The 26,983-nt window shown below is 33.1% G+C and overlaps 2 protein-coding genes across 2 annotated transcripts; one reads left to right on the top strand and one right to left on the bottom strand.

Annotated features, from left to right (window-relative positions):
• Positions 1-2,886: 2,886 nt before the first annotated feature.
• Positions 2,887-5,904, bottom strand: Rab7 (RAS oncogene family member Rab7). Its single transcript, XM_085947068.1, has one exon. The coding sequence runs from the start codon at positions 5,783-5,785 to the stop codon at positions 5,159-5,161; it is 627 nt and encodes a 208-aa protein (XP_085803194.1). The 5' UTR covers positions 5,786-5,904; the 3' UTR covers positions 2,887-5,158.
• Positions 5,905-6,190: 286 nt separating this feature from the next.
• On the top strand, positions 6,191-26,587 carry LOC147071732 (serine/threonine-protein kinase GA29083). Its single transcript, XM_085947062.1, has 12 exons — positions 6,191-6,362; positions 6,455-6,667; positions 6,765-6,864; positions 13,368-13,670; positions 14,842-15,029; positions 15,663-15,752; positions 16,111-16,265; positions 17,684-17,902; positions 18,865-19,010; positions 20,324-20,470; positions 23,065-23,313; positions 25,694-26,587. The coding sequence occupies exons 2-12, from the start codon at positions 6,456-6,458 to the stop codon at positions 25,745-25,747; spliced, it is 1,863 nt and encodes a 620-aa protein (XP_085803188.1). The 5' UTR covers positions 6,191-6,362; position 6,455; the 3' UTR covers positions 25,748-26,587.
• Positions 26,588-26,983: the final 396 nt, after the last annotated feature.

Genomic DNA, 26,983 nt, shown 5'->3' on the forward strand with positions numbered 1-26,983 from the left:
ACCGGTATTCCAGTATTTATCAATACCGAAATATCGGTTTTAAAAATCCAAAATACCGGAATTTTCGGTATTAAGAAAGCACACTCGTTTACGTTTTTGAAAATAAATTATAAGTTATGTGCTGCTAAAATGCAAATATATTGAGTGAATCCAACAAAGGTGAAAAACTAATAAAACAATTTCATCAAAGATATTTACTTTATAAGTAATTTTCGCGATGAATTATCATATTATTTCGAAATAGAAAATAACGTGACAAAAATGTTCAATTATTCTATAATTATTGATGACTGTATAAGCGTTGAATTTAAGAAGCTTTTCCTGCAGCCGGGACTTATTTGCACTTGATGAACTTTTGAGGGCAATGTTTTAAAAAGACCGGTATTCAATAATAAATACCGAAAAACCGGTATTGACATTTTTATTCGGTATTGCAATCCCTATCATTAGCCATAAATGTCAATAGGTAGTACTTACATATTATTGTTTTTTCTTTAACCATGTCCGATCCTAAGTTCATATGGGCCTCCATAATATAGACAGATTTTTGTTTTTTATATTAATTAACAATATTTTTCCACCAAGAATTGACAGTTAACACCATTAAATGTTACATATGATTTTTAATTAATTTTTTAGGTGGCCGTTTTATCAAAGGAAGGGGTTGACTGACAAGAAATAAAAGTTGGTTGGAAATCAAAGATTTATATATTTACAACTCAATATATTATAACATTACATTAAACTAGGATACAAAGCTATCACCAACATTTATAAGCGGCTTATACAAGAAAAACCCCCCATAAAATCATTGGCTTCAGCATTTTATGTATATAAAAAAAAGTATTTTTATACCAAAATAAAAATTAAGATAAGAAGAGCAACTTAAATGTCAAACCCTTTATCTCCATGATAATGACACATTTAATATACACGAAGCAATAATTAGTGTACCTCTATAATAATTAATTGATCATAGTTTTTTAACCGAAGACAAATCATGATAACCACTTTGATCGGAAATCTATTTTTTTTAAGTTTATGATTTTACCAATTTAGTTGTCTCACTAGAATTGGATTTAAAGCGACTCTGACAATCAAGAAGACAACAAAATATCTTTAAACACGCATACCTAGGTCATGTTTTCCCGCTATAATGATTAAAAATTAAAATATAATATCATACATACAAGACAAGAATATGCAATTTAAAAACATAATAGTTTAAAACAATTTCACTATTTCTTAATGAGTGTTATGACATTTTTACTGTCTAACATTTAATAATCTTAGGGGTGTATATAGTATAGATGAGATTTTGATAATAGCTAAAAGCTCTAACAAAGAAAATTTATTTAGACTACGTATAAAGTATTGGACATTGTGAATAAGTAAGCTCTTTAATACAATAGAGTTCCTATGGAACCCCACTCTCAAAAGTGTATACTGAAAAATGACCATGTTTTTTACGGCTTTTTAATTTTTTACAAATTTATGGTAAGGTTTTCCCATGGTTTATATTACGTTCTTTTAAGTTTGTCGTAAAAAACCATGCAAAGGAAAAGTTATGGGGCTATTTATTTCCTAATGACATTGTCTGGCCAATGCAAAATATTAAAACATTGAATACTGGTGGCGGATATTCCTAGAAAGACCTTATCAATAAGAAAATGACTACAAATTTGTATTTGATCTAACACAATTCTTATCATAATGGTATTCATGGTCATGGTATATAACAAATATCTTGTAATCAGTTTAGCGCAGTGAGTCGGCTACTTATTCACATCTGCCAGACTTCATAATTGCAGGTATTCACAATAAAATGTTTAAGTATATTTATAATATATTATATATTATGAAATTACTATTTATCATATTTGATACAATGTATTCATGTAAAAAAGTCAAAATTGCATGGTTACATTATTAATTAATAATATAGTATTATACTAGACAATGAAATATAAAAAAGACCTTTACTTATGATTAATTGTTTTTTTCATTCAATATAACGAAAAAAAAATCAAGCACATACAAGGCCTGATTGATCCATTATGTTTACTACAATTTAAAAAAATGATTGCAAGTATTCCCTATATTATTGTGAAATAGGGATATCGATTCTAATGCTCCTTTCACTATGGGCCAAGCAAGGCGAATGTACACGGTCACCATTGTATAGAGCAGGGTTTCCCAAACGTTTTCTGCAATGGAACACTTCGCAAACCCGGAAATTTTAACGGAACACTTAGTTTATTTTGCCAACTGTCGTTAAACTGACAAGACTTGTCAGCCGGTCAGTTAAAAACAATATACCACATCTTTTTCATGCGCACGGTGTGAGAAAAGATGGTCCTCCGTCTGTACCCAGATCATGGCCCCCACATCCCGAAGCGGGCCCCCAGGCTAGGATCGTTGGCGGGCCCCCTACTTATCGCTAAGGCAATGTGACGATCTACAGTTTGCATATTCCAAATGGTGTTCGAGGTAAAATTTTGGGTATTTTTAGCGGTTTTTTGTATTTTTAATACACCCACTTTTATGTTGATATGCACAATTATGGAAATGTCAAATATCGACATTAAACAAAAATTGTAAAGTATTGTAAAGTATGGCAAAACCATATATTATTAAATGTTAGTATGCTTGAAGTGACAGTGCCGCAGGCGACATTTTTTTACTATTAGTGCATGTTTGTGATGTGTGTTTATCTCATTTGGCTGGTCGATCTCTCATGCCAGGCCCCTCGTAAGCCGTACCCTTGTGGGAACCATGACCTATCTAGATACTTGACAACATAAACATCAGTGGAGATTGATCATCACTCGCCTTTCAATATGAAGTAGATTCTTTAATTATTTTAGTTTTACTTATTTTACTTCTACTTAGTAGAAGATCTTAAATATGTTGCAGTGTATAAAACCTTTCCTAATGGTCGTGGAACACTGGTGTTCCACGGAACATAGTTTGCGAAACCCTGGTATAGACTATAGAGCGACATATGTATTGTGTGGCCCATGGCCGACAAATGTTGGCCGTGTTTCGATGATGCATCAAAGGCCGTCAAAATTCACGATGCTCGGCTCAATGTTAAGAGGGGACTTAAAGAAATAAATAGAAATGCACAACTTTGAATTTAGTAGCGGGAACTGAATGGTTTCAAATAATCAGACTGCCTGCGGTGAGTATTTTTTATACATATCAACAGTTGAACTTGGATTCACAACGGTATCATTTGATTTTTTTAGATGTAAGTAGATATTATTAAAAAAAGGATGCACTGAATAGTTTGAAAACTAAAAAGGAGGATTCGACATTTAAAAGAATGTTCTTCATGTGATATTTTAATTTGATCACAAAATAATTCATCGCATATGCCCAGTGGGAAATAGAAAAACAGGATGATCACCGTTATAGAAAGTGATTATATTATGTATGGTGGACCTAGCAAATGTACTATGAAAAAATAACTGATAATTATTTAGCATTATTGAACACATAAAAGTTAGTGTCATTATGTAAAGTTAATTATCAAGTATGTATGGTTAGTAGATCTATCCATTTTTAAGTCCTGCAAAATGTGTGTTTCATGAAAATATTAGCATTTAATGGGGAATAAATAGCCACACAGATGACTGCCTAATCATTGAAAAAAATAATAGTGAAAGGACAATTTGATCATTAATAATATAGAGAACTGCTTAATTTTCGGTCTACAGAAGATGGTATGCATATTCATAATTAGATATAGCCATATTCAAGTTATCATAAAATGTAAACAATACAATACACTTGCATATTTCATTTTTATTTGCCAATAACTTGATAACTGATAGGAAACCAAACTAAGTAGGGTTTCTTGTGACATTTCTAAGGAGTGTAGCATTTAAAAATAGACAAATCACAATGTCTAGTATTATTTTATTAGAAGTCATTATTATTATTACCCTAAGTTTTTATAAAAACCTAACATTATACAGATTATGTTAGCCTTCAGTGTTTCCATCAGACAACATAGATTTTCCCGCGCATTACAAGTTGGATAACCAAAATAAATAAAGCATTTGTGATACCTATGCTTAGTATCTGGTTCAATTATAGTATTGGCTTGGATAACAGCCTTTAGTATGTTATATATTGCGAAAATGGTGCAATACACAATATTCATTATGTTTTCACAAACTATCAAAAAAATAATTAAGAATACAAAATTTGAAACATGGTTGGTTGTATTCAAGACATTAAATTTGATTTATTCATATGCAGTGGCAAAATGATACATGATATTAAATCGTTTTTAGCCAAATTATTTAGAAAAAGCCACGAACAAAGGTATCGTGAAAGCCAAAGGTTTCATTAATTTTAAGTGCCGGCTAGACGCTCATGCTTTACCACAAGCTTATCGGCGTAAACCGGTTTGTATCGGGAAGTCCGTGTGTATGGACGGGAAAATTGTAACTCGCGCAAACCAAAAAGCGCTGTAAAAGTAGTTTGCACAAACCATACCGCGCAGGCAAGTCACTGCCGTCTAGCCGGTGCTTGACACATTTCCAAAAAACGTCCAACAAAAAATATAAAATTTTTATATTAATGAATTAAAATACGTATGTATGTAACAAAATACAGTTTTACAATATAGCATAATGGAATAGAGTAAGCAAATTCAATAATAAAAAACTTACCCTAAGCTAAGGGTTAATTCATTTGTTTTTTATGGTGATTCTAAATTGATTGAGCCTATGATTAATTAGTTGTGGCAAGTAAAACCAAACATAAATATCTGCAAAATTATATCTTAGTACTTATAGGCAAACATTTCATCAAATTATTAATCGGCTTAAATGGTAAAGGAATGCATGGTAAATAGATAATTTAATACATATTATATAGGTAGTATAAAAAATATGCAATGAAACATAAAATAAATGATTTGAAACAGAAAATAAGGAACCAGTCATAAAGAAATTTATAAAAGGATTCAAAATCAGTATTTTTCGAGTGTTAACATCAATACTGAGACCCGGTTAGGAGTAAACTGGAAACATTTGTGGATACATAAAAAGATGAAACATTTGCTGATATCACTTATCAATCTTACACGACCGAGTGTCAAGAAGACCTTCGAAATCACCCTACACTTGGCATGTTTCCAATTCTAGCAAGCGCAGTTGTCTCCGTCCCGTCCACGGCTGCCTTCGTTAGCGTTCAACTTGATCTGATCAGGGAATTCATTGTAAAGTTCCACTTCCGTTTCCTGTGCGAGAGCGTTGCGTGCGATGGTTTGGAAGGCCGTCTCTACGTTGAAGGCCTCCTTGGCGCTAGTTTCGAAGTAAGGAATCGAATTTTTTCCTTGACACCACTGCTGCGCCCGCTTCGCCGTCACAGCCCTGTTTTCTAAGTCTGCCTTATTCCCTAATATCACAAACGGGAAGTTGTCCGGATCGCGCGGGGAGGCCTGTATCAAGAATTCGTCTCTCCAACTCTCCAGAGACTTAAACGTGTTGGCAGCGGAAACGTCAAAAACTAAGACGCAGCAGTCGGCCCCTCGATAGAACGCAACGCCTAGGGATTGAAACCTCTCTTGTCCCGCGGTGTCCCATATCTGCATTGTCACCACTCGGTCGTCCACGATGACTTCTTTCGTCAAGAAATCAGCTCCGATCGTAGCCTTGTATTGGTTTGTGAATTTTTTGTTGACAAATTGATTCATCAGAGACGTTTTTCCTACGCCACTGTCGCCTAGGATTATCACTTTCAAGAGTACCTTTTTTCTAGAAGACATTTTGCAGATTAATAACACACTTTGATATCAAATTATTCAGAAATTACTAGTCTTTGTTTGTACTTTGTCGACTGCGAATGACATAAAAATGATTTGATAAATGCGTCACCTGTTTACAGTGTTGCCAGACAGTTTGTCCTCGTTGGTTTGCTTATTTATTTAAATTCGAATTTAATTGATTATTATTCTAAACAATGAAAGATAACTATTTTGGAAATTCAATTTAGAAAATTCCGACAAAACTTTATTACAATATTTTTCAATGTGTTTTATTGATTTTATAAATCTAAATTATTCATGTTTGACGTAACACATTCCCACTCGATTCAAGAAAAAGTATAGCAATCTATTTGAAAAGCTGCGCGTGCGCAATTCAATACGCCAAACGAGTAACGACACCAAACCAAACCAAATGAGCAAACATCTCCCGATAGGTTATGGGCGTATGTGATAAATGTAAACGTTCAGTTTTCACTAAAATAATGTTTTAATATCGGCGCGAAAGTCCGCAGCGGCATCCGGCCGCAGCCCGCGATCTATTATTCGTTTTTCCTTTCGATTTTCACGCAGCGGCCAGGTAATTTGTGCATTCTCCGCACATGAGCGACTTTGACGTTCCGTTACCTGACATAGTTTCCATTCGAGTGTCAGTTTTTACTCTATTTACAGAATGGAAGACAGCTTGAGTCGGAGCGGCAGTCGCTCCAGTTCCGTCTGCGATTTAGAAAAAGATTTCGGAGACATGGAACTGCTGAAGAAGTCCAGAAGAAGTGTAATATTGAGAACTCCGCCCGCCAGAAAGGCCAAAAGAGTGCGATTTTTCCGAAACGGTGATAAGTTTTATTCCGGTGTAGTGATTCCTGTGTTGGCGGAGCGTTATAGGTATTACAGTTATTCGTTGTTCTTCCACCGAGTGAAGTGATGTTTCAAAGCTGCGTTTCGTGACACTTCTCTACATCGCAGTATTTTTAACTTACAGATCCTTCGACAGCCTCACTTCGGACCTGACGCGAGTGCTGGTGGATAATGTCACTCTCCCTAGTGGGGTTCGGACAATTTATTCTTTGGAAGGAAAAAAAGTGAGCATTTCCCAGACTATTAGAATTTTTTAACATGCCATGAAAAATTGCCGAATTTTAAAAGATTTACAGTACATACTTACATTAATTAGCATTGTCAAAATAGAACCGCTCCCTGTGCGAATTATAGCTACATCCTCAAAATGGATCAGTATGGCTTCGAACATACTTATAGGTAATAAGAATGTAATAATCACACTTGGATACGGCTATATTACCAGGGTTGGGATTTACATAATCGAGTAACTGGTTTTGCCTTATTCATTTCTGATCGTCCCCATCTATTGAAAAATAATATCCAAAAAAATATTGTCAAAAGCTTAAATATGCATGATTCGCTATGTAGAGGAAGGACGGATTATTCTGGCATTGCAGCTGTGATAAAATCAATTTGGAACGGTGTTAATGTCATTTGAAAGTAATGAGTCACCTGCACTGCCACAAGAATGTGACACCATTCTTCCTAGTTATCAGTAAGTATTCACAGGTTACCTATAAAATCTAAGGGACATTGTAAACAACTAAAGCGGAGCATAAGGAACTCCACAAAGTGAAGATTTTATTAGCTGCTTTCTTTTTACAGGATATGGCTAATCGCCTAACCCGTTGGGTTCTATTCCAACAGGAATTTTGCTTTTACATAGATATAGGTATATATTTTAATAATGTAAAAATGTATTCTTTTTCATACTACAACAAGTCATGAGGCCCAATAACAGTAGTGTACTTAGTTAATAATAATAATTATAAGTGAAATAATCGCAAACACATATTATTATATTGCTACCTCACCGGCCAGGAATCGAATCCAAAGTCTTATGCACTGAACTACGAGACCACTATCAACTGTGTATCACAATCTTTCATATTCAATTTCAATGAACGCACACAAAATAAAGATCATTTCGCTAGTGCTCGCACTAGACGCTCAGAATTAAAATATAATTTTCTATTTTTTTATGTTATATAGTATTTTTAAGAGGTCAAAATGCAACCATTAGGTAAAGATATCCATAATTTAAGTTATTTAAAAAAAAACACTAGGTCACTTGATATTAAAATATATAATAATATACAAATAAATTATCATGGACATGTATCAACTTACCTATGAAACGTAATATCATCTTCTTGCTTGTCAGTACGGCTACCACATTTTAATACAGCGCACACAACCATCTTTTCTACGTAATTAACTAAAAATATTTAACACAAAAAATAGCAATTTTAGCAACATGCGCTCGCAGGTTATCAACACTTAGCTATGATACATACTAAGATTTCGCGGCAACACCATAGCAAGATATTTTATACATCTGTAAACCTTTTATCTTACTCCAGCGCATGTCGCAGAGATTATAAGGGTGCCGAATACTTTCTCACTCGCATTTTTTTTGTTCAGACCTTGTTTTTCCTCCTTTCTCTTCCTCAAGAAAATTTGTAAGCCTTGGAAAATAGTCTTATTTATCTCCATAACTCAGATCCAAAATTGCAACAAAATATTTAAATATCTCTCGCTTTAGTAATTTTTAGGTTTTTTTCCTTGGGGTGAGAAAATTTCCACGAAATATTTATCAATTGACAACATCTATGATCCAGAAAATATACCGACAAGTCTTTCTGCAGTTTAAACATTCTTATGAGGATCTTACCTTGTTATCCCACTCTATTTCTGAATGTAAAACCAGGCCTGAGTGGTGAATTACCCATATCTTCCTATAATTATGAATTATTGTAACAGTAATGGTTGACAATTAATAAAAAAGTAACAGTCCAATCCGGACTGCCTCATCTAGTGCAGCTTTAGATATGATGCTTTCGCCGAAATCATATTGTGGAAGATATTTTATGTCATGAAACCACATTTGCGAATATAAAATTTATTAATAATATAAAATTTTACACAAGTAAAGATGGTGACTCAGAATTAGTTATAATTTATTGAGATTGTACTTGTTTATATTATTTTGTTGACACATCTACAAATAAACAGAAATCACTGATAGGAATATTGTTGTTTCCTTGTTATTAATTCTTAATTAGCTAATCTGGTTTTTTCAGTAATTCGTTAATATAATTAGCAGACATTCAAGTAGAAAAGGTTCCTGTAGATACTTTTATACAGGCACATAATTTATATGTATTTTAAAAATCGTATTATTCTTTGTTCATCTTATCTGCTCCTAGCTATAGGCAGTAATTCAGTTTCGGGAGCTCACCTCAGAGGTTCTGTGAGAATTCGTAAATTGTTATGGAAAAAGTTCACTTTTTTTAAAAATATTTCGGGCGACCGAAATATTTGTAGACTAATAAATCAACATTTTGTAAAATAGGATTCATCCAAGTAAATGCTTAAGGCACACAAAAAATGAAACACACTAGGCACTCCCGCTCTGATTTTATCGTTCATACTTTTCCCGTAGATTTACTTACTAGTGTAAAGCTCAGTTACCAGTCATTTCGACCCAGAATTCATTATCATACGAGTGTGGTCTAACAAGTATAATTATTATGATTATCAGTGTCCGGTTTGTCGTCTGCGCCGTGCTTTCCCTGAAAGCTTGGTTATTGCTGTCCTACAGTCTGCAGTATGGAGTGGTATCATAACAGATTTTTTTTTACGGGAAAAGCTTCTCATTTGATTCAGGATTCTTCAATTGAGGATTTCATAATATTGTGTGTCAGTTTGCAAAGCCAGAAACCTTAAAACCAAACCAAAAACCTTAATAAAGTTGAAAAGATTTGTTTATCAATCATTAAGTACAATCTTTTAGTTTTGTGTTAGGCATATAAATGTAGTACACATATAAAGAATAATATTTTAGAAGTACTAAACGTCTGATGAGTAGTTAAAGAGTCTTTTCTTTGAACAAATCAGATCAGTCTATATTATTTATGACATGTAACTACATCAGTCAATAGAGAATGGCTAAGAGAAGTAATAAGGAATGGCTCTGATGTCATATTTTTAAAAATCTATTTTTATCAGCTTACTTTTCTTTCACTATGGCATAATCAAATTAGTAGTCACTGTGAGATAATGATTTTAAAGTATGCATATTACAATGGATCAGCATTGGGCACTGTGTCTTCTTTCATTTGTTGATTGCCATGGAGAATAATGAAAAAAAAGCACTTGGAGACTGAGAACCAAACCCTTACTTGGCTGACGTTTTATATATATATATATATATATATAGATTTGCAATAAATGACACTGATAACATCATTAAAACACAGACATTTTTGTAAATCTTACAACATTAAGTTATTTTAGGTACCTATCCATTTATCCTATACTTAATATATTGTTGTAATCTAACAACATACCTATATAAATAAAGCATAGGATGCCAACAGAGCTGCTGTGCTATATTATGTATTTCATATAAATGTAATATGAATATGTTTTCCTTATCACAACTAATATTAACTATCATGCATTCATTTACTGATAAGGGAAGTACTATTAATGGCCTTATTATGAACAATAATATTGAAATGAAATATGCAAATTCAGCACAGTTCTCATTTTTAGATACAATATTCATCAAGGCAAATTAATGTGTAGGTACCTGTTCAGTTGTCTGAGATTGATTAGAATTTACATTCATTTGCCAACCTCTATTGGTAAACTTTCTCTTTTAAAAATATCTTTTTCACAAGTGTGAAAATGACCATGATATTATTATCATGAAGATTTATTGCCTGCAATTAATAATATGAAAGTATTGTAGAAAATGTAAAACTTACACCTTCAAACATTGTTTATGTGTATTATCTATTTTATTCAGGCATCCCCGTAATCAATATAATGTTCAGTTCAATTTTTTACGAATATACATTTTTAACAGAAAGTAATTACTTCAGTAATACCCCGTTTACACTTGCATGGGTTTACTGTTGACATTACGTTTTATCGTGCCTATAACAAAAAAATGCATGTGTAAACACGTATTATCATGTAAATTTCAAGATAGCATGCATGAATCAAAAAAGTTCAGAAGCTTCTGAATTTTCACACGACAATTATTGGACTGTGCTATATCGTCGGTGTTTTGTAAAAAGAGCGAATTAACCATTTTGGCGAAATCGAGAATTTAATGAAAATACAATATGTACCCCACTAGTTTTGTTGTGTAAAAACGGCGAATTTATCTCCACAGGAAAGTACTTAAAAACGATAATCGACTAAAATTAAATTAAATAAAATTACGAATAAAAAGCGAATGTGACATATTAAGGCCTTAGGCCTTTTAAAATATTATATAATAATGCCTATTATAATGACAGTATTCTTTCTAAGCTTTATTATAAACTTGTTAGATATTTATAATCATCCACAGGTAATAAACAAATAAATGTCAAAAGTTAAAAATGCTCCTCCTGTAAAATAGCATTTTGGTTAATTCGCCCATTTTACAAAACACCGATGATATCTATAGTAGAACGATAGTGGTGAACCTACCGGAATAAAACGAACTACACCACGCAGAGACTCATTTTGACGTTTACTTATTTCCATGACCTGTCAAATAGCACCATACAATGACGTCATCACGTTCCGCTTACTCTTGACGAATGAGATTGGAGAGAGAATCAGCTATGTTGTCACCGTATCGTGCTATTTGACAGATTCAGACAGGTTCGGACAAGTTCGTAGATAATCAGTAGATATCAAAATATTCTGTGCAGTGTAGTTTGTATTTCTTTCGGCAGGTTCACCACTATCGTTCTACTGTGCATGCACACCATCATGCAAGTACCAATTATTGCGTGAAAATTCAGAATCATGTTCTGAACCTTTTTGATACATGTATGCAATCTTGCAACTTGCACGATAATACGTGTGCATTTTCTTATTATGGCCGTGATAATACATACTGTCAGCCAGTGGCGAAGGGTGGAGGTAGGCTGTTAAGATCCGCCATAAATAGTGCACATTAAACTTTTTCAGACATACATATTTGTTTTCATTGAAATAAGACTACAATTTACAGATAATGTTGGTTAGATTTAAAAAAATCAATTAAACCCTGAAAAACCAAGCCATAATAGATAATAGTCAAAAAATACACGTCTATCAATAAAATATCTAAAATTATGCAATTAAATCATACATAACTTTGAGCATTTTATAGATAGAATAATATTTTTTATTTATTATAGTTTGATTTACGCAGGACTTAATGAATTAAAAAAATGAACCAACAATATGTGTAATATGTAGTTTTAATCCAACGAAAACAAATAACTATGAGTGAAAAATTGTGCACAATTTTGTCGTATTGCCCAAATTAGACCAAATCTATTATGGTTTCGTTTAGGCAGGGTTTAATTGATTTTTAAAAACTAACTAACACCATCTGTAAATTGTAATCTTAATTCAATAAAAACAAATAAATATGACTAACATAGCTTAGTGTGCACTATTTATAGCGAATCTTAACAGCCTACCTCCACCCTTCGCCACTGCTGTCAGCAGTAAATCTATGCATGTGTAAATGGAGTATTATGCTTATTTCAGAAAATATTCAAGAACTTCCACGGAATCAAAGAAAGCATTGTGTATATTCTTGTTTTTTTTTTTATTATGTTACAGGTGATTGTAAAAAGTATTAATTATTATAATCTAACTCACATTTGAAATATTTTACAGAAGTGTTTTTTGAAACATCCTATTTATTATTTATGCATCATTATTTTCATAAATAGTGAAAATAGATAGAAAAAAAAAACAGTTGGTACTTCTAGTTAAGTAGGCAAATGAAAAAAAAAATTATAAGAAATATAGTAAAATAGCGGAATTACGTAATTATTTTTGTTTTCATTATTCTTGCCCCCCTTCGCTATACGCACAAAACTGAAATGCGCACTAAGGCAATCTTTAAGTTCCATTTTCTCGAAAAGTAGATCTTTGACACCCATGTTTTTACATTTTTATCTGGAGACGGTCCATGAAGAATCTATTATTGAAGGTTTCAGATCAATAGGGTCATTAATTTTTTTTTTTCGAGAACATTGTATGGAGACCATCTGTTTGTAGTACTGTATTGTCTCCAAATCTGAATAGAATGTATTGTCGCCGCATTTACTTCTGTGTACCGAATTTCAAGTCTCTGGGTATACGGGAAATAGGCAATATTTGAGCGTGATGATCTAAAAATAAATTGTATAGATATAGAGGATAAATGTATGAAAGTGATGAAAAGAAGGGACCACTGATTCTCATACAAACTACATATTCTCCACTGTTATTTCTTTTTTTTCCATACAAAAATGACACTTGGAGCAAATTGATACTCGCTTCAATGATTTTTGTAAGGAAACCACTGAAGGCTCCACCCGGAAGAAGTTTCAACCTCTTTGCGCATGACAGAAAAAGTTGCAGATTTTAACAAGTCAAATATACTTACTTTTTTTGTTATGTCTCCATCCATAATCATGATTATTTGGTTCGGTAACTGATCAGTCTGTTTATTTAATTTATTATTTACTTTCAGATTGCTAAATTAGATGAATTGGAAGATGGAAAATCATATGTCTGCTCAGGCAAAGGAGAGACCTTCAAGAAGCTTGATTATAATTCCCTCGCATCGTCACGACTCGGCACACCCGAAAATCCGTCCCCCGGAGGCATAGGTACAGTCACAAAAGGGTCGAACAACTCCAATAGACTCTCACGAGTTTTCAATGTAACTGCATCTCTTCATATTTCTGGAAACGGTGCCAGGATTATCGGCGATGCTTCTGTCGTCAGGCCAAGAATCGTTACCATCATTCGGAACGGAATCAAGCCCCGAAAGGTATGCTATATTCATCGCTTTACAGTAAATATACATTTGCGATAAGAGTAGTAGAATGAGACGTAGCAGTTGGAACATTTAAATGTTATTTCATATTTTTTTTTAATATGAAGGATACATGATTTGTTGAATCCGTTCATTGTAAAAAAATCTTTATTAATTCTTATATACTCTTAAATAGTAATTCATAAAGCCTTTAAAATATAAAAAGTATCATTAATACTAGAATAATAGTACTTCATATAAATTCTTATTAATTTTTTTTTACCACAGTATGGGCCCATGAAAACACCAAGTAGTTAAAATGTACAATAGACGATCTTCACATGTATTCTGTTAAAAGTCTAATATTTGTTCTCATATAGCTTATCTCTATAATAAGTAAAATAAATTTCACTGTTTATATAACAAATCCAAATGTTTTCTTGATCCATAGTATATATGAAGCACTCACTTACTTTCAAAAGCGGCTAAAACGGTTTTATGCAATTTTGAGATAAATTGAAATAACTTAAAATGTATGTTATTTCAATTTCTCTATCTTTTATTATCGTTTCAGCCGATTTTGAAACTAAGGTAGAAAATTTTAATAAGTAATATTGACGTATTTAGCAGAGTTTTGAAATTAAAACTCAGACCATACTATGGTTTACCATACTCTGGTAAACAAATATATTTCAAAATATATTTTTTTTTTGTGCTGTCAAATGTGTATTTTTTTTAAATGTCCTTTTCGGTGAAAAGAACAGTATGTTCAGTTCTATTAAGAGCCTGCCCACAAGGCGCGTTTTGCGCGAAAGTAACAAGTTACGTGTTCTCCAGGTACATGTGACCCAATTCAGCTGTCCACAAGCGCTCGCGCGTGACGACTCTCGTAACAATCGCCTGCAAACACACAAAACGAATTACGACCGCTTGGCGCTCGAATGCGAGACTTTTTATTGCTACTCCAAAATAAATTATCATAATATCAGTCAGTCGCATCTTCCTCGTAATAACCAAGTTCGACTGTATGTACTAAATAATCTAATCTATGAATTGAAGGTTAACATTGATATATTATATCATAATGTATATTTTTAAGAACCATTGGAATCCTGCTCAGTTCTGGTTTTGTTTTAATAGTTTTGCCAAAAACTGAAGAAACAAATTATTCATCCTCTTATTTCAGGTATTCCGATTGCTACTCAATAAACGTAACAGCCCTAGTTTTGAGCATGTCCTGAGTGCAATAACGGAATGCATTAAACTGGATACAGGTTGCGTTCGGAGAGTTTTTACGCTTGCTGCGAGACCCGTATTACTTTTAGAACATTTCTTTGCGGAAGAAGATGTCTTTTTTGCTTATGGCAATGAGAGGTGAGAACATCTGACGTTTTTATTATTCAATAATAGCTTTTGACATACCATTTCAGCTTTAAACAGAAATATATTTGGTAAATGTGCCGCAGATGCTATCATGAGATTTTATAACTTTCCTTTTACACCAAACCAAACCAAACCTAACCTAATATAACCTAACCTACCCCAACCTAATATTACGTAATATAATCTTAGTTTGTGATAATGATGCATCAAAATGTATGATAATTTCAAACTTTAAATAAACAATTATTGGATCGAAAAGCCTATGCGCCGACAGAAAAAGGTATTTATTATAATTGTCTAAATGGAATAAACTGTTTTCGTAAATAAAAATTATAAAAGCTCATGACGGCATCTGCGGCACAATTACCATGTATTTTTTCAAAGAAATTGTAGTTAACGTAAAACAAATTTCATACAGTTGTTAAATGTGACCTTTATTATGTTGTATTGATAACATGATAACTATTTAATAATGTGTGATAATCATATTTCTCATAACTCACACATATAATTCTCCTACAAAATATCTATTTGTTTTATGAACGACTTCATTTGTTTTTCTTCTTTATTCTTTTGATCCAAAATCGATTGATTTAATATTCATTGTTTCGTATGTAATTTTAGATATACCCAAGAAGACTTTGAATTAGAATTTGAAGAGAGCAAAGCGGTACAGCAATACAAAAAAACTCCTACATTATCAAACGGCACCAGGTATATATATATATGGTATATTCTCTATTATTTGGTTATACAACTTGAAAATTTGGATAATCGATGTGTTCTTTTTGAAAGTTCATTATTTTATGGTTCGCTCTCTATACCCTTTTGAGTTACAGGTTCGAATTTAGTTATGTGTCAGTTTATGGACCCAGTGGGTGGGACGGATGACTAATAATCGGTCCTCTTAACAAATCTGTTAAGATACCTTATCACTGTGGATGTTTAATAATATGTTCTGCTTTGGAGCAGTTATGTTACAATAAGTTATGGAATACTTTTGTAGTATGTCACGTACATAGTATACGATCATTTGCCATACAGATAATTGATACGTTCTCTTTTTTTATAGAAACGGCCCAAAACCAAAGATGCCTGTGAAAGTAGGAAAAGGTCGAGTGATTACTGCGAAAGGTGGTTCTCCTGATATAACAATAGACAACGAAACAAGCAGTCTGGTGTTACCGCAAGCTTTACGGTTGAAATATGCTGTGGGGAAAATAATAGGTATTTGTGACAGGAGTAAATTCATTAATATGGCTAATTAAATACAATGGTACATAGTTTCTTTTATTCTAGTGATATTAGAAAAATATTGAAGCTTCAACTAAATTAAATATTCATTCATAATTGATTCGTCGTATAGAAATAAACTGTGATGCATATTTTTTTTTTATATATTTTCTAAAGTAAAGCATTATTACATCAGGACTTTGACTGTTGAGTTATTGTTGGGCATTCATCTAAGTTGTATTATTATGTGGCAACAAAAAATTACTGGCTTTCTTCCAATGCTGAAAAGTAAAAAAAATTACATCTAAATACGAGATATTTGATCGTCTTGTTTTTATCTTTTGATGTCGACTATATTTTTTTCTGTGAGTTTTATGAATCATGAACTGGCAGATGATTTCATGGAACAAAAAGAAAATTCAACTCCCACATTCATAACAACTAAACACTAAATATATCACGAAATTGAATACCTTGTATGTATGTAAATTAAAGTGACGGTTTAAATGATTATTAAGCAATGACATTAATATGGACGAAGCATCTAGAAAATAAAATGACACTCACTTTGTGTCGGGTCTGCCGGATGGCGAAATTCATATTTTAATATCGGTATCCTACGCTCAAATGAACATTCTGCTTGCATGCGGTCTGGCGACACCGCTGGGTCTGCCCATACAAAATTTCTGACTCTCAGGTTTCGACTCCACTGTTATTATTGTGTTACAAAATGCCAATGTGCCTAGTTAGAAATTGTAAAAAAAATCTACTAAACACTCCAAGAAAGATGGGATATCACTTTTCATGTAATTTATGTAAAATGTCATTTTAAGATAATGTTTATTCAATGCAATTGAATGACAGAAACCATTGGACAGTCGCCTGTGATGCGCTGGGCTCACTTGCGTCTAATCTCCGAGAAGTCGTAAGTAACCGACAATCTGTTTCTAACGCAATGAGTCATGACACTAATACGCCATTACAATAAAGGTTATATTACTATAAATTCTCGAAGCTTGTATCGCATAATGGAAATGGATACATCATATGGTCACGTGACATCTACCTATACATCTGTGAATGACTTTCATGCACAATTTCTCGTGCGCGCCGGTATGAAGTGAGTTGTCCATTTAATATGTCATTGTTATTAAGTAACTTTATCCAAAAATAATGTAATTTTTTTTCATTCCACAGTAGTGGGCTCACAAGAAAAAAATGTACTCATCAATATTATTTGGAGTCTCCAAGGTTATCTCCCACCCGAATGCAACAGCTGAAATGTCACCCATTAATAAAAAATGAATAATATTTGAAAAAGTGGGCAGTAAAATTCGCAGGCGAGAATTTCCTTAACACATATTCTATCGGTTGTTTGTGAATCTGGTTTAGCATCTTTTATTTACTTCCAGGCGATGGCAACTTTGCTGTGGTTCGAACGTGTAAAGATCGCACTACAGGCCAAGAGTTTGCGTTGAAGGTCATCGACAAGGGGAAATGCCAAGGGAAAGAATACTATGTGGAGGCGGAAGTGAGGATAATGCGGCAGATCCGACATCCTAGAATCGTGTCTCTCATTGCCGAACAAGATAGTCCTGATTATTTGTATCTTGTTATGGAGCTTGTCAAAGGTGAGGCCATATAAAGATTACTATAAATTGAGAGGTTTTAAATGATCTGGAACCCTATTTACCCAGAAGTAGAAGTAGGGCAACATAATAAATCTACACATCACTACCACAATATTGAATTCTCTTATTATACACTTAAAAGACACACTTGCAATGAAAATAATATGATAAAGTAAATAAGTATCACAAGTTTTCCTCTTCTTTTGTGTTTGCATCCGAGTGGAGCATGCTGATACCGTGTGATGTCTCCTAGGATCCCTGTCGCAAGACAATCTTCATGGTTCTTCCAAGGTCATACCTGCTATCTTCATATGGTATTTGACAGCCTTTAGAGAAGGACAGGTGCGCCAGATTAAGACCCTACGGGCATCTGTGGCACATGGCCAAGCCAAGTCCAACGTTGCATCTTTACTGATACAATGTGATTGTAGGGTTATTCTCTCATCTCTAAATTTTAGTGAAAAATTTCATATCACTATGCCTTCAATATCTGCTGTAACGATCTGTTGTTGAAGTTCATGATATGGCTATCCTGAGTCTTTGGAAAATGCCATGACTCCAGTACACATAATCAATCATAATGCGAGTATTGAAGCGGCAGCGCTGGGTTTTTGCTGAATACAGCTCCTGTCTGTGGAGGTCCATATGCTCTGCTTAGGAAGCACTCGGTTAAAAAAAGCAGTCGGGAATTTTCCTTGTGCTGTACTATTTTCCATGACGTGGATTCGCCAAGTATCTGAAGTCATGTTTTGTCCCAAATAAGCTCAATAGTGAATCCTACATTGGTCGTTAGAAATGCTGTGGAAGTTAACTATTGAACTCTTTTGGCTTGTTATATATAATATCTTGGTTTTCCCTCCACTGTCCGTTACATCATCACACCCCACGTGGATGTATACTGTGGATTTTTGAACGTTATTTATTATTTAAATGATTTGATGATTTTGGTACATATATTTCAGGTGGCGATCTGTTTGACAGTATAGCAGCAGCTTCAAAGTTTAGCGAAGACCAGTCGCGACTGATGATCGGCCATTTGGCGTCCGCCATGGCCTACTTACATTCCATGTCCATTGTTCACAGAGATATTAAACCTGAAAATTTATTGGTAAAGTAAAAATGTTTTTCTTATACATGTGTTTATTTTGTGGACGGAATTATGTAATACAATTCTAGAAAAAAAAAGAAAATATCGTCGCCGTAGATGTCAAGGGAGCCAGTCCACAAAATCATGTTGCTGAGAAACAGGCACTCAAAAGATTTTGTGTGACAAAGAAAAGTAACATTTTTTTAATGAACTTTTTTGTTTTTAAAGATATAACGGTGAAACTTTCAACACAGAGTATACTTTGTGGTGTTATCTTTTTATTATTTTGTACAAATAACTAAAAAAAATAGTATCTTAGAAGTTATGTGTGTTATATCTCTTGACCACTGAATATTGAAATGTACAAAAAATGTAGTCAAAAGAGTTTTGTGGCTTAAATCCATTGACCACTGCATCTTTGATGATTTTAAAATGCTTTTGTGTACTTTACTCATTTTCGCCAAATTGGTGGCTTGGCTCCCTTGACATCTACGGCGACGATATGTCACATAATTTAACATTTACTTAATTCATAAAAATAATAACTAGTAAGTATTAAAAATGATTTGTTATGGTATGATTATTTAATTAAAACAATATTGTGAATCTCAAATTTAAAATTTTTCAAATAAATAATAAATAAAAGGAAAACATTAACTTAACGAAAACGGTTATATAAAAAACTATTTTTTTTTATTACTAATCATACACATTAATTGGTTTTTTCATCCTTTCGAAAATGTTTTTTTCCCTTGAACCGACGATCTTTTACTCTTTCTTAGACATTTGAATGGGTGTAAACATAAAAAACGATAAACTTATACACTCGCGATGTACACAACAGTTTCAGGCACTCCAGGCATACGACTATAAATGGAATGCACAGATATGCATCTGGAATTCATTTCAACGCTGTCATGCTTTTAATTGGGCTTTAAATTTTAATACATAATTTTAATTGAATTTTGAATATCTTAAACGTAAATTGCGGGAAATGAAAATGTAAAATCGGGAAATAAACATACTAAAATGAAACAGGACTGCATAAACTACACACAAATAGCAATACAATGTAAATTCCTGTACTGTATATTATGTTGTTTTATTTTAATATCACGTCTTTCCATCAAGAATTGTTTATGACAAACATCATTACATAGTATTTTGAAAATATTTCTTATTTTAGAAAATTCAAAACAGTTTTAATGGAAAAATTTGAAATTGTTGTTGAGTGACTCACATTTTTTCCCAGTGAAATTAGATTATCAGTAACTTATTAGAAATTCTCAATCAGTTATCTTTTCGATAGAGCCTTTATCCTGATAAATTTTCAGGTGGAAATGGAAGGTGACCAGATAGTAGGATTGAAGCTGGGTGACTTTGGACTGGCGTGTGAAGTGACCCGGCCTCTCTTCACTGTTTGCGGTACGCCCACTTATGTGGCACCTGAGATCTTGCTCGAAACCGGCTATGGATTGAAGGTAAGTGATGAATTTTCCATTACAAGAAATATCTTGTTTGCAGATAAAGTTGAAAGTGAATCTGAAAACATGTTATTAAGGCTAATGATGAAATCAGCTGCATATCAAATTTAGTTATACATCGTAGATAACAATAATTCATAAGTAAATAATCAAATCAAGTTGTCAACAACAGACTACCATTTTACAAAATGCATATAATGCTACCAATCCAAAGAATATTATTTTATTCAATGGTTTCCATATTCAACCCACACTCAATGTTCTGGAATTGCTATGAAGTGCTATAATACAGAAAGTTCATATGAATCCATTGATATACTACTAGATAAGGAGTTCCCATACAAGTGTCATTTTAAAAATGTACCACAAAAGATATTACGAATATCGTCTTATAATATTTCCTTGTAGGTATAATGCGTTAAGACCGTTAACATGGATTCCCGAATTTCACCCGTATTGCCCTAGCTGTAAAACTAAATTTGCGTTCTTGGAATAGTGACCCAAAAGGTGTCTGCAGCCCAAAGCTTGCAAGCTACCAAAAATTCATGTCTGAGCGGACAGAGCAAGTCGTCATGCGCTGATTATTAGTTAGAGTAAGATGCAAGCTAGATCGGGCTTACTCATAATTATTGCCAGGTCGTTTTCGAGACAAATATTAAGTGAGTTTATATCGAGTTAAGTCTGTTGATATTAACACTCCCGTTGCCACGATGGTCTCGGAGTTTAGAAATGACCTTAAATCATAGATACCCCACTTATTATTATGTATATAAACGTCTACTTTTAGCTATTTGTAGATAAAATATTTAGGCATAAAAAGAAAAATATGTCGGTAGTTGAATTGAATGTCTTATGTGTAAAATTAATCATTTTTCGAAAGTCTAATCAATATTTTGATAAGACAGTGACAGGGCTATCTAGAAAGATATATGTTAGAGAAACGCGCATAATAGTAATGTAAACATGAGACACTATTTTAAAATGTCATTTGTTAGTCAGAGATAGAAATTTATGTCTTTGTTCAACATAATTCTGTGAAGGATGCATTCAGCCGTAGCCTCTTACAATATATCGAACCTTGAATTATAAATGTTTCAAATGCATCTGACGATAAACGCCAAAGCAACCCTTAATGTAATGTTATAAGTGTTCATTTTAGCAAGTCAACTTCGCTTTATATGCCGTTTATTTCAAAATACTGACCGGAAAGGCTCAGTTTTATTGCGCCCGTAATAAAAATAAATTTACCCGGATTTTGAATACAAACCCTTATTGCCAGGTATGTAAGAATTACATCGGTTTGTGGGCCATGTGTATTTGAAAACTTCGAGCGACCTAAAAAAACATACTATTATTTGGGTGCACAGCAGGCAGTCGAACGGTTAGATTTGTGCGTACTCCCATCATCTACACGTCGATTATCAAATTGACAAATATTTTTGAAAATATTTAATCATGCCGAGAAGATATTTAACAGAGAAAGAAATCAGGGTGGCTGCAGAGGAGTTTTGTGATGACTCTGATATTGAGTTTGAAGTGAACGACAATAATATTTCGGATAATGAAAATTTAATAGAAGTTTATAATATATAAGTATTAAATTGCGGTACCTATCATATTATCCATATGTATAAAAGTAGATTTTTCTGGGGATACAATATTACATTAAATATATGTTTATGTATTTTATTATTGACTATAAAACCTCTTGTTATGAAATTATCTAAAAGTAGGTGTGATATATCTATAGTCTAAGAGATATAGACTTAATACGTACATATAGGTTCAAGTAACGTAGTGATTTAATTTTTTTAATGTGTATTATTTCAACATAATAAACATAATATTAAAATATATTTAGTGGAAACTATACGATCGGAGTATTTTTGTTGTTTAATTATTCTTATGTAAGTATATTTTTAATGTGTTTTAAAATCCGATTTTTAATAAAACCTAATAACATGATACAATAAGATCACAATTTTTAAAATTATGTATACAGGGAATCGATATTGCAAAATTATAACTATTATTTTATGTGGTAAACGTGATAACGCAAGTCCATGCAGATGTTATGCTACCTAAAAACATCCCTCGTTCGCTTCGGATGAATTAGCCACCCCCACTCTCCGTGAAATGACAGCGTGTGTTGGTTGTTCCATTTAAAACAGATCGAGACATGCCGTGGTTTGGTTATGACGTACATTTATCGATGTTCGATTATTATACACGATTATAAGATAATTGCATGTGATATACACAGAATAACATGTTAAACGATGACTAAATAGTATTTAAAAACATACTTTACCTTTTGAAGCAATCAATTAGCTTTTAAAATGCCTTAAAATGCCAAATTTCCATCGGGACACTGAGTGGACGGCATGGGATCGGGCGTAATTTTTTTACCATGGTAAGGGAAAGGTTAAAACAGTAAGTTTTAACACTGGCCGAGTCGCTGAAAATCGCGCGTCATTTTAAGAAGCATATGATTCATCCAGTAGTATATCAATGTATGAATCCTATATTATAGTGGTAATTAATTACCTTCTAATAATTTTTCAACTTCCTTTGTTTTTTTCATGATACAGATCGACGTGTGGGCGGCCGGTGTGATACTCTACATTCTGTTGTGCGGCTTTCCACCGTTTGTTGCGCCTGATGGCAGTCAAGAAACTCTCTTTGTGGCCATCCTTTCGGGTCATTATGAGTTTCCCGATCTATACTGGCATAAAGTGGGGAGAGGGGCCAAGGATCTGGTCTCAAATATGTTGCAGCACAGTCCCGAACTTCGATTTGGAGCCGAGGATGTGTTGGATCACGCGTGGATGAGCTTTCCGGTTAGTATTCTGAGAAAACTCATATTCCTATGAAACTTGGATGCATAATGAAGTACTTAGTGAGATTTGCGTTGAAATTGTGATAATTTGTGTTTAGCGCTTGTGATTTTTCATGGTTGCAATTACCACAGTGAAAAATAGTCTGATCTCTTGGATGATTTCGTCCCCATATTTGCCGTGTCCGGAAATTTGTACGTATGCAGTTCGCCGTATCACACTTTCCTGTGAAATGTTGTATCGGAAATATATGCTCGTATCATCCAACCTCTTCGGGTCGTATAGTGCTGAGATAAAATTCATGTCTAAATAAAACACGGTTCTCGTCGGTTTACAGGAAGCCAGCGGCAAACAAAATTTGTAAATAGCTGATATCCTGGATTATTTGTTAGGTTAGGTTAGGATCTAATAAAATTGGAACATTATTGTCTGCAATACTCCACGAATAACGCAATTTTTTTCATCTCAGTGTCAATATAGATATATATAGGTAGAGATATGACCGTTAAGATGTCCGTATAGAATACAGTCGTCTCTTTCCGATAAAAAGTTCATGGTGAACTGTGCTATGGCGAAATGTAATACGTACAATTAACATGTAACCCTTATTTGCATAGGTCGCATGTGACTATTCAGGTATTCTCAGATAATTGATTTCAATGAGATTTCAATTCCACTTAAAGTATTCTAACATTCAACGCTATTGTTAATATGTCATTCATTTAGTTTATGCATATTATAATTTGGTACTGAAATTTAAAATAGACTATGTCGAATACTAAAAAGTTGATTAAAAATTGTCACCTTATTTTGTAACATACTACATAATTATGTAACCTTATACCATCTATATTATGAATTTTTGGTTGCAGAAGGTTGTATGAGTCGCTAAATATACATTCAGCTTTTTGCCATTTAATATGTTTTATCTCGCATTCAAGCACACTTGAAAAATATGCATGTACGCATATACCTACATATTATAATAATTCCACATACGATTATATTATTATTTATGTCTATTACATTTTTTAAATTAATATACATACATCATGGCCCCCACAAGGGGGAGGGCTGACAGGGCTCTAGCCTGGAGGCCCGGCGTGGCGAGTTGATCAGATAAGTAAGATAAACACACATCACAAATTTGCTTTAATACATAAAAAAAAGTCGCCTACGGTACTATTTATACTTCATGACCATTAACATTTTAAATTATATAACTGAACAATGTAATTTTTGATTATTGTGTGTCGATACTCGACAACTCCATGATTAAAGTAGATGTATTAAAAATAGAAAAAAATCGTTACTAATACACTGAATAGGTACCCTTAATTTGATCTGAAACATAATTTGAAATATGTTAATGTAGTCATTGTAGTGTGTCACACTGCCTTTAACCTTAGCGATAGGTAGGGGGCCCGTCAAAGGTCTTAGCCTGAGGGCCCGCTTCAGGATGTGGGGGCCATGACATTCGTACTATTGGAACTTTCGATTCACATTCAAATGAAAGATATTTTATTATTTCATATTAAGGCAGGGGGGGCAAACTTTTCGGATGAAGGGCCAAATTCAGGAATTCAAAATGAGCGGCGGGCCGCCACAACTACCATTTTTATATGGATACTATTTATTATGAAAAAAAAAATATTACCAAAAAAAAACAATCTAATGAGAGGAATGAAACTGTTTTACATCTTTTAACATTTTTCTAAATTCAGGTGTTAATTTTGTAGTTGAGAAAGGTGTTGAAAGATAAAAACATGAATCTTTTTCAAAAATATATTGCTCGCGGGCCGCGGTTTTTCCCGTGCCTGTATTAAGGCATACATATATGAATAACTCAATATTGACCAAAATTCCACATACGAACTTATGCAAATAAGGGGACGATTTAATTCTGCACTTAAAAGCCAGACTTCCTTACCTCCAAAGAGCCATTAATACATTTTGCTTTATTGTTTTAAGAATTTCGGTTTTCTGTTATGAATAGACCTGCGAATTAAGCCTGACAGATATATTTTAGGTACAAAAAAAGACAGTCTGGCTGTGAGGTACAGAATTTTTTCACTCAGTTTCCAACAACTATTATAGTTTAATATCATCATTATGTACAGTGCTAATTTTACGTCAAATATACCAAAAAACTATAATTTTGAAGAATTCAATATGACAAAAATGTTCCATTAGGCACTATAGTTTTTTTCAGAACTACTATAGTTTTTACGCCTTAGTTTTATAATGAACATGCACTGATGCAATCTAAAGTGACAGTTTTATTTGTAGTGACCACAGAGCATTAATAAAAGTTTGTTCCTTCATTTTGCTCTGTCACTTCACTTTAATTAAGAGTAAAGCCATTATTGATTGTTAATTTCAGGACACATTTGACACCGACGATTCCGCCCAAGATGAAGACAATGCTTCCTTGTAGTTGATTGGATTATTAGGAAAAAATATGAACTGCTGTACAAATGCAATCTTTTGAATCATCAGTGAAAAGTGTTTTATAATGTGTGATAATTACCAAATAGCAATGCCGAGGAAAAAAGAAAATCAAATAGTAGTTAGGCCTAAAGAAATTCTGCAATCTGCAAGAGTTTTGGAAAAAAAATTAAGAATTATTGGTGCATTGGCAAGGTGTCTGTGAGGATATGATTTGTCTCGTGCGATTGACAGCCTACTCTAGAAAGACTTGAACCAGTTGTGTGCACGTTGATGCTCTGAAATGAAATTAGTATGCGTTTGTGGTCATTGTGTGTGTCTGTCAGTCGGACTGGGCAAACATATTAAGTAGTCGTAATAGGAATTAATAATAAATTTATGAAAGACTAATCTTGTACCTAACTTTAAACCTGTAATTAATTATCCTTTACAGGTTTTCTGATAAATGACTCATTTTAGATTTGAATATTATATTGTAGATTTTTTTATATTAATTTATTTTGTGTTTGATCAGTTTGGATATTCTGCTGATGGCTTAACCATAAACCTTTGTGTAACATTTTTGCCGCACTCGCTAATGTTGTTGGCATAATTCCACCGTGCCAAAGATGCCGAAATATGAGTAGTATATGTTGGCATATTTCTTATACCTTTTGAGAATCCGGAAATAATCTGTTATAACCGAATAATAATATTATTAGGCATCGTATTGAAGGAAAATTACCATTTTTACTCCAAAACAGCGCATATCGTGAGTTTATTTTGTAAACCTTGTAAATCCAAAACTTCACTTTAAGTTGAATTCAGAGATTTATATAATATGTAGTGTAAAAAAAAAACATTTCCTAATACGTTAATAAATATGAAAATAATAATTGAAAATTTTCATAATATTATCTTTATTATTTCGCTATTTATGTTTTTTTCAGTTCTTCAAAAATGTAAAATTGAGGTTTCATTGTAGGTATGTATATAAATGTAAATCAGAATAATACCAAATTCCAGCCAATTACCAGCAAATAAGACCCACGATTTGTTCTCATCTAATAATATACCATTCTCTCATATTTCAATCAGCAGACATATGGAATTATGCATTTTACTATATTATAATATGTGTTACAATGTAATGACAGTTTTAAGCTATTTCCCCGCTTTTCAATACAGGAATAAATGCAAGTCGGGTTAATTGTAGAGAAGCTATCGGCTATTTTCATTTTTTAGA

This window comes from Rhyacophila brunnea, unplaced genomic scaffold, assembly GCF_057557595.1.
Source record: "Rhyacophila brunnea isolate RB1 unplaced genomic scaffold, BYU_Rbru_1.0 scaffold_2, whole genome shotgun sequence".
NCBI classification, from domain to species: domain Eukaryota; kingdom Metazoa; phylum Arthropoda; class Insecta; order Trichoptera; family Rhyacophilidae; genus Rhyacophila; species Rhyacophila brunnea.

Coding starts and splice junctions, on each gene's coding strand:
- LOC147071732 (XM_085947062.1), top strand. CDS start 6,456: ATGGAAGACAGCTTGAGTCGGAGCGGCAGTCGCTCCAGTTCCGTCTGC. Junction 6,668..6,764: donor GTGTTGGCGGAGCGTTATAG/GTATTACAGTTA, acceptor TTTAACTTACAG/ATCCTTCGACAGCCTCACTT. Junction 17,903..18,864: donor TGTTATGGAGCTTGTCAAAG/GTGAGGCCATAT, acceptor CATATATTTCAG/GTGGCGATCTGTTTGACAGT.
- Rab7 (XM_085947068.1), bottom strand. CDS start 5,785: ATGTCTTCTAGAAAAAAGGTACTCTTGAAAGTGATAATCCTAGGCGAC.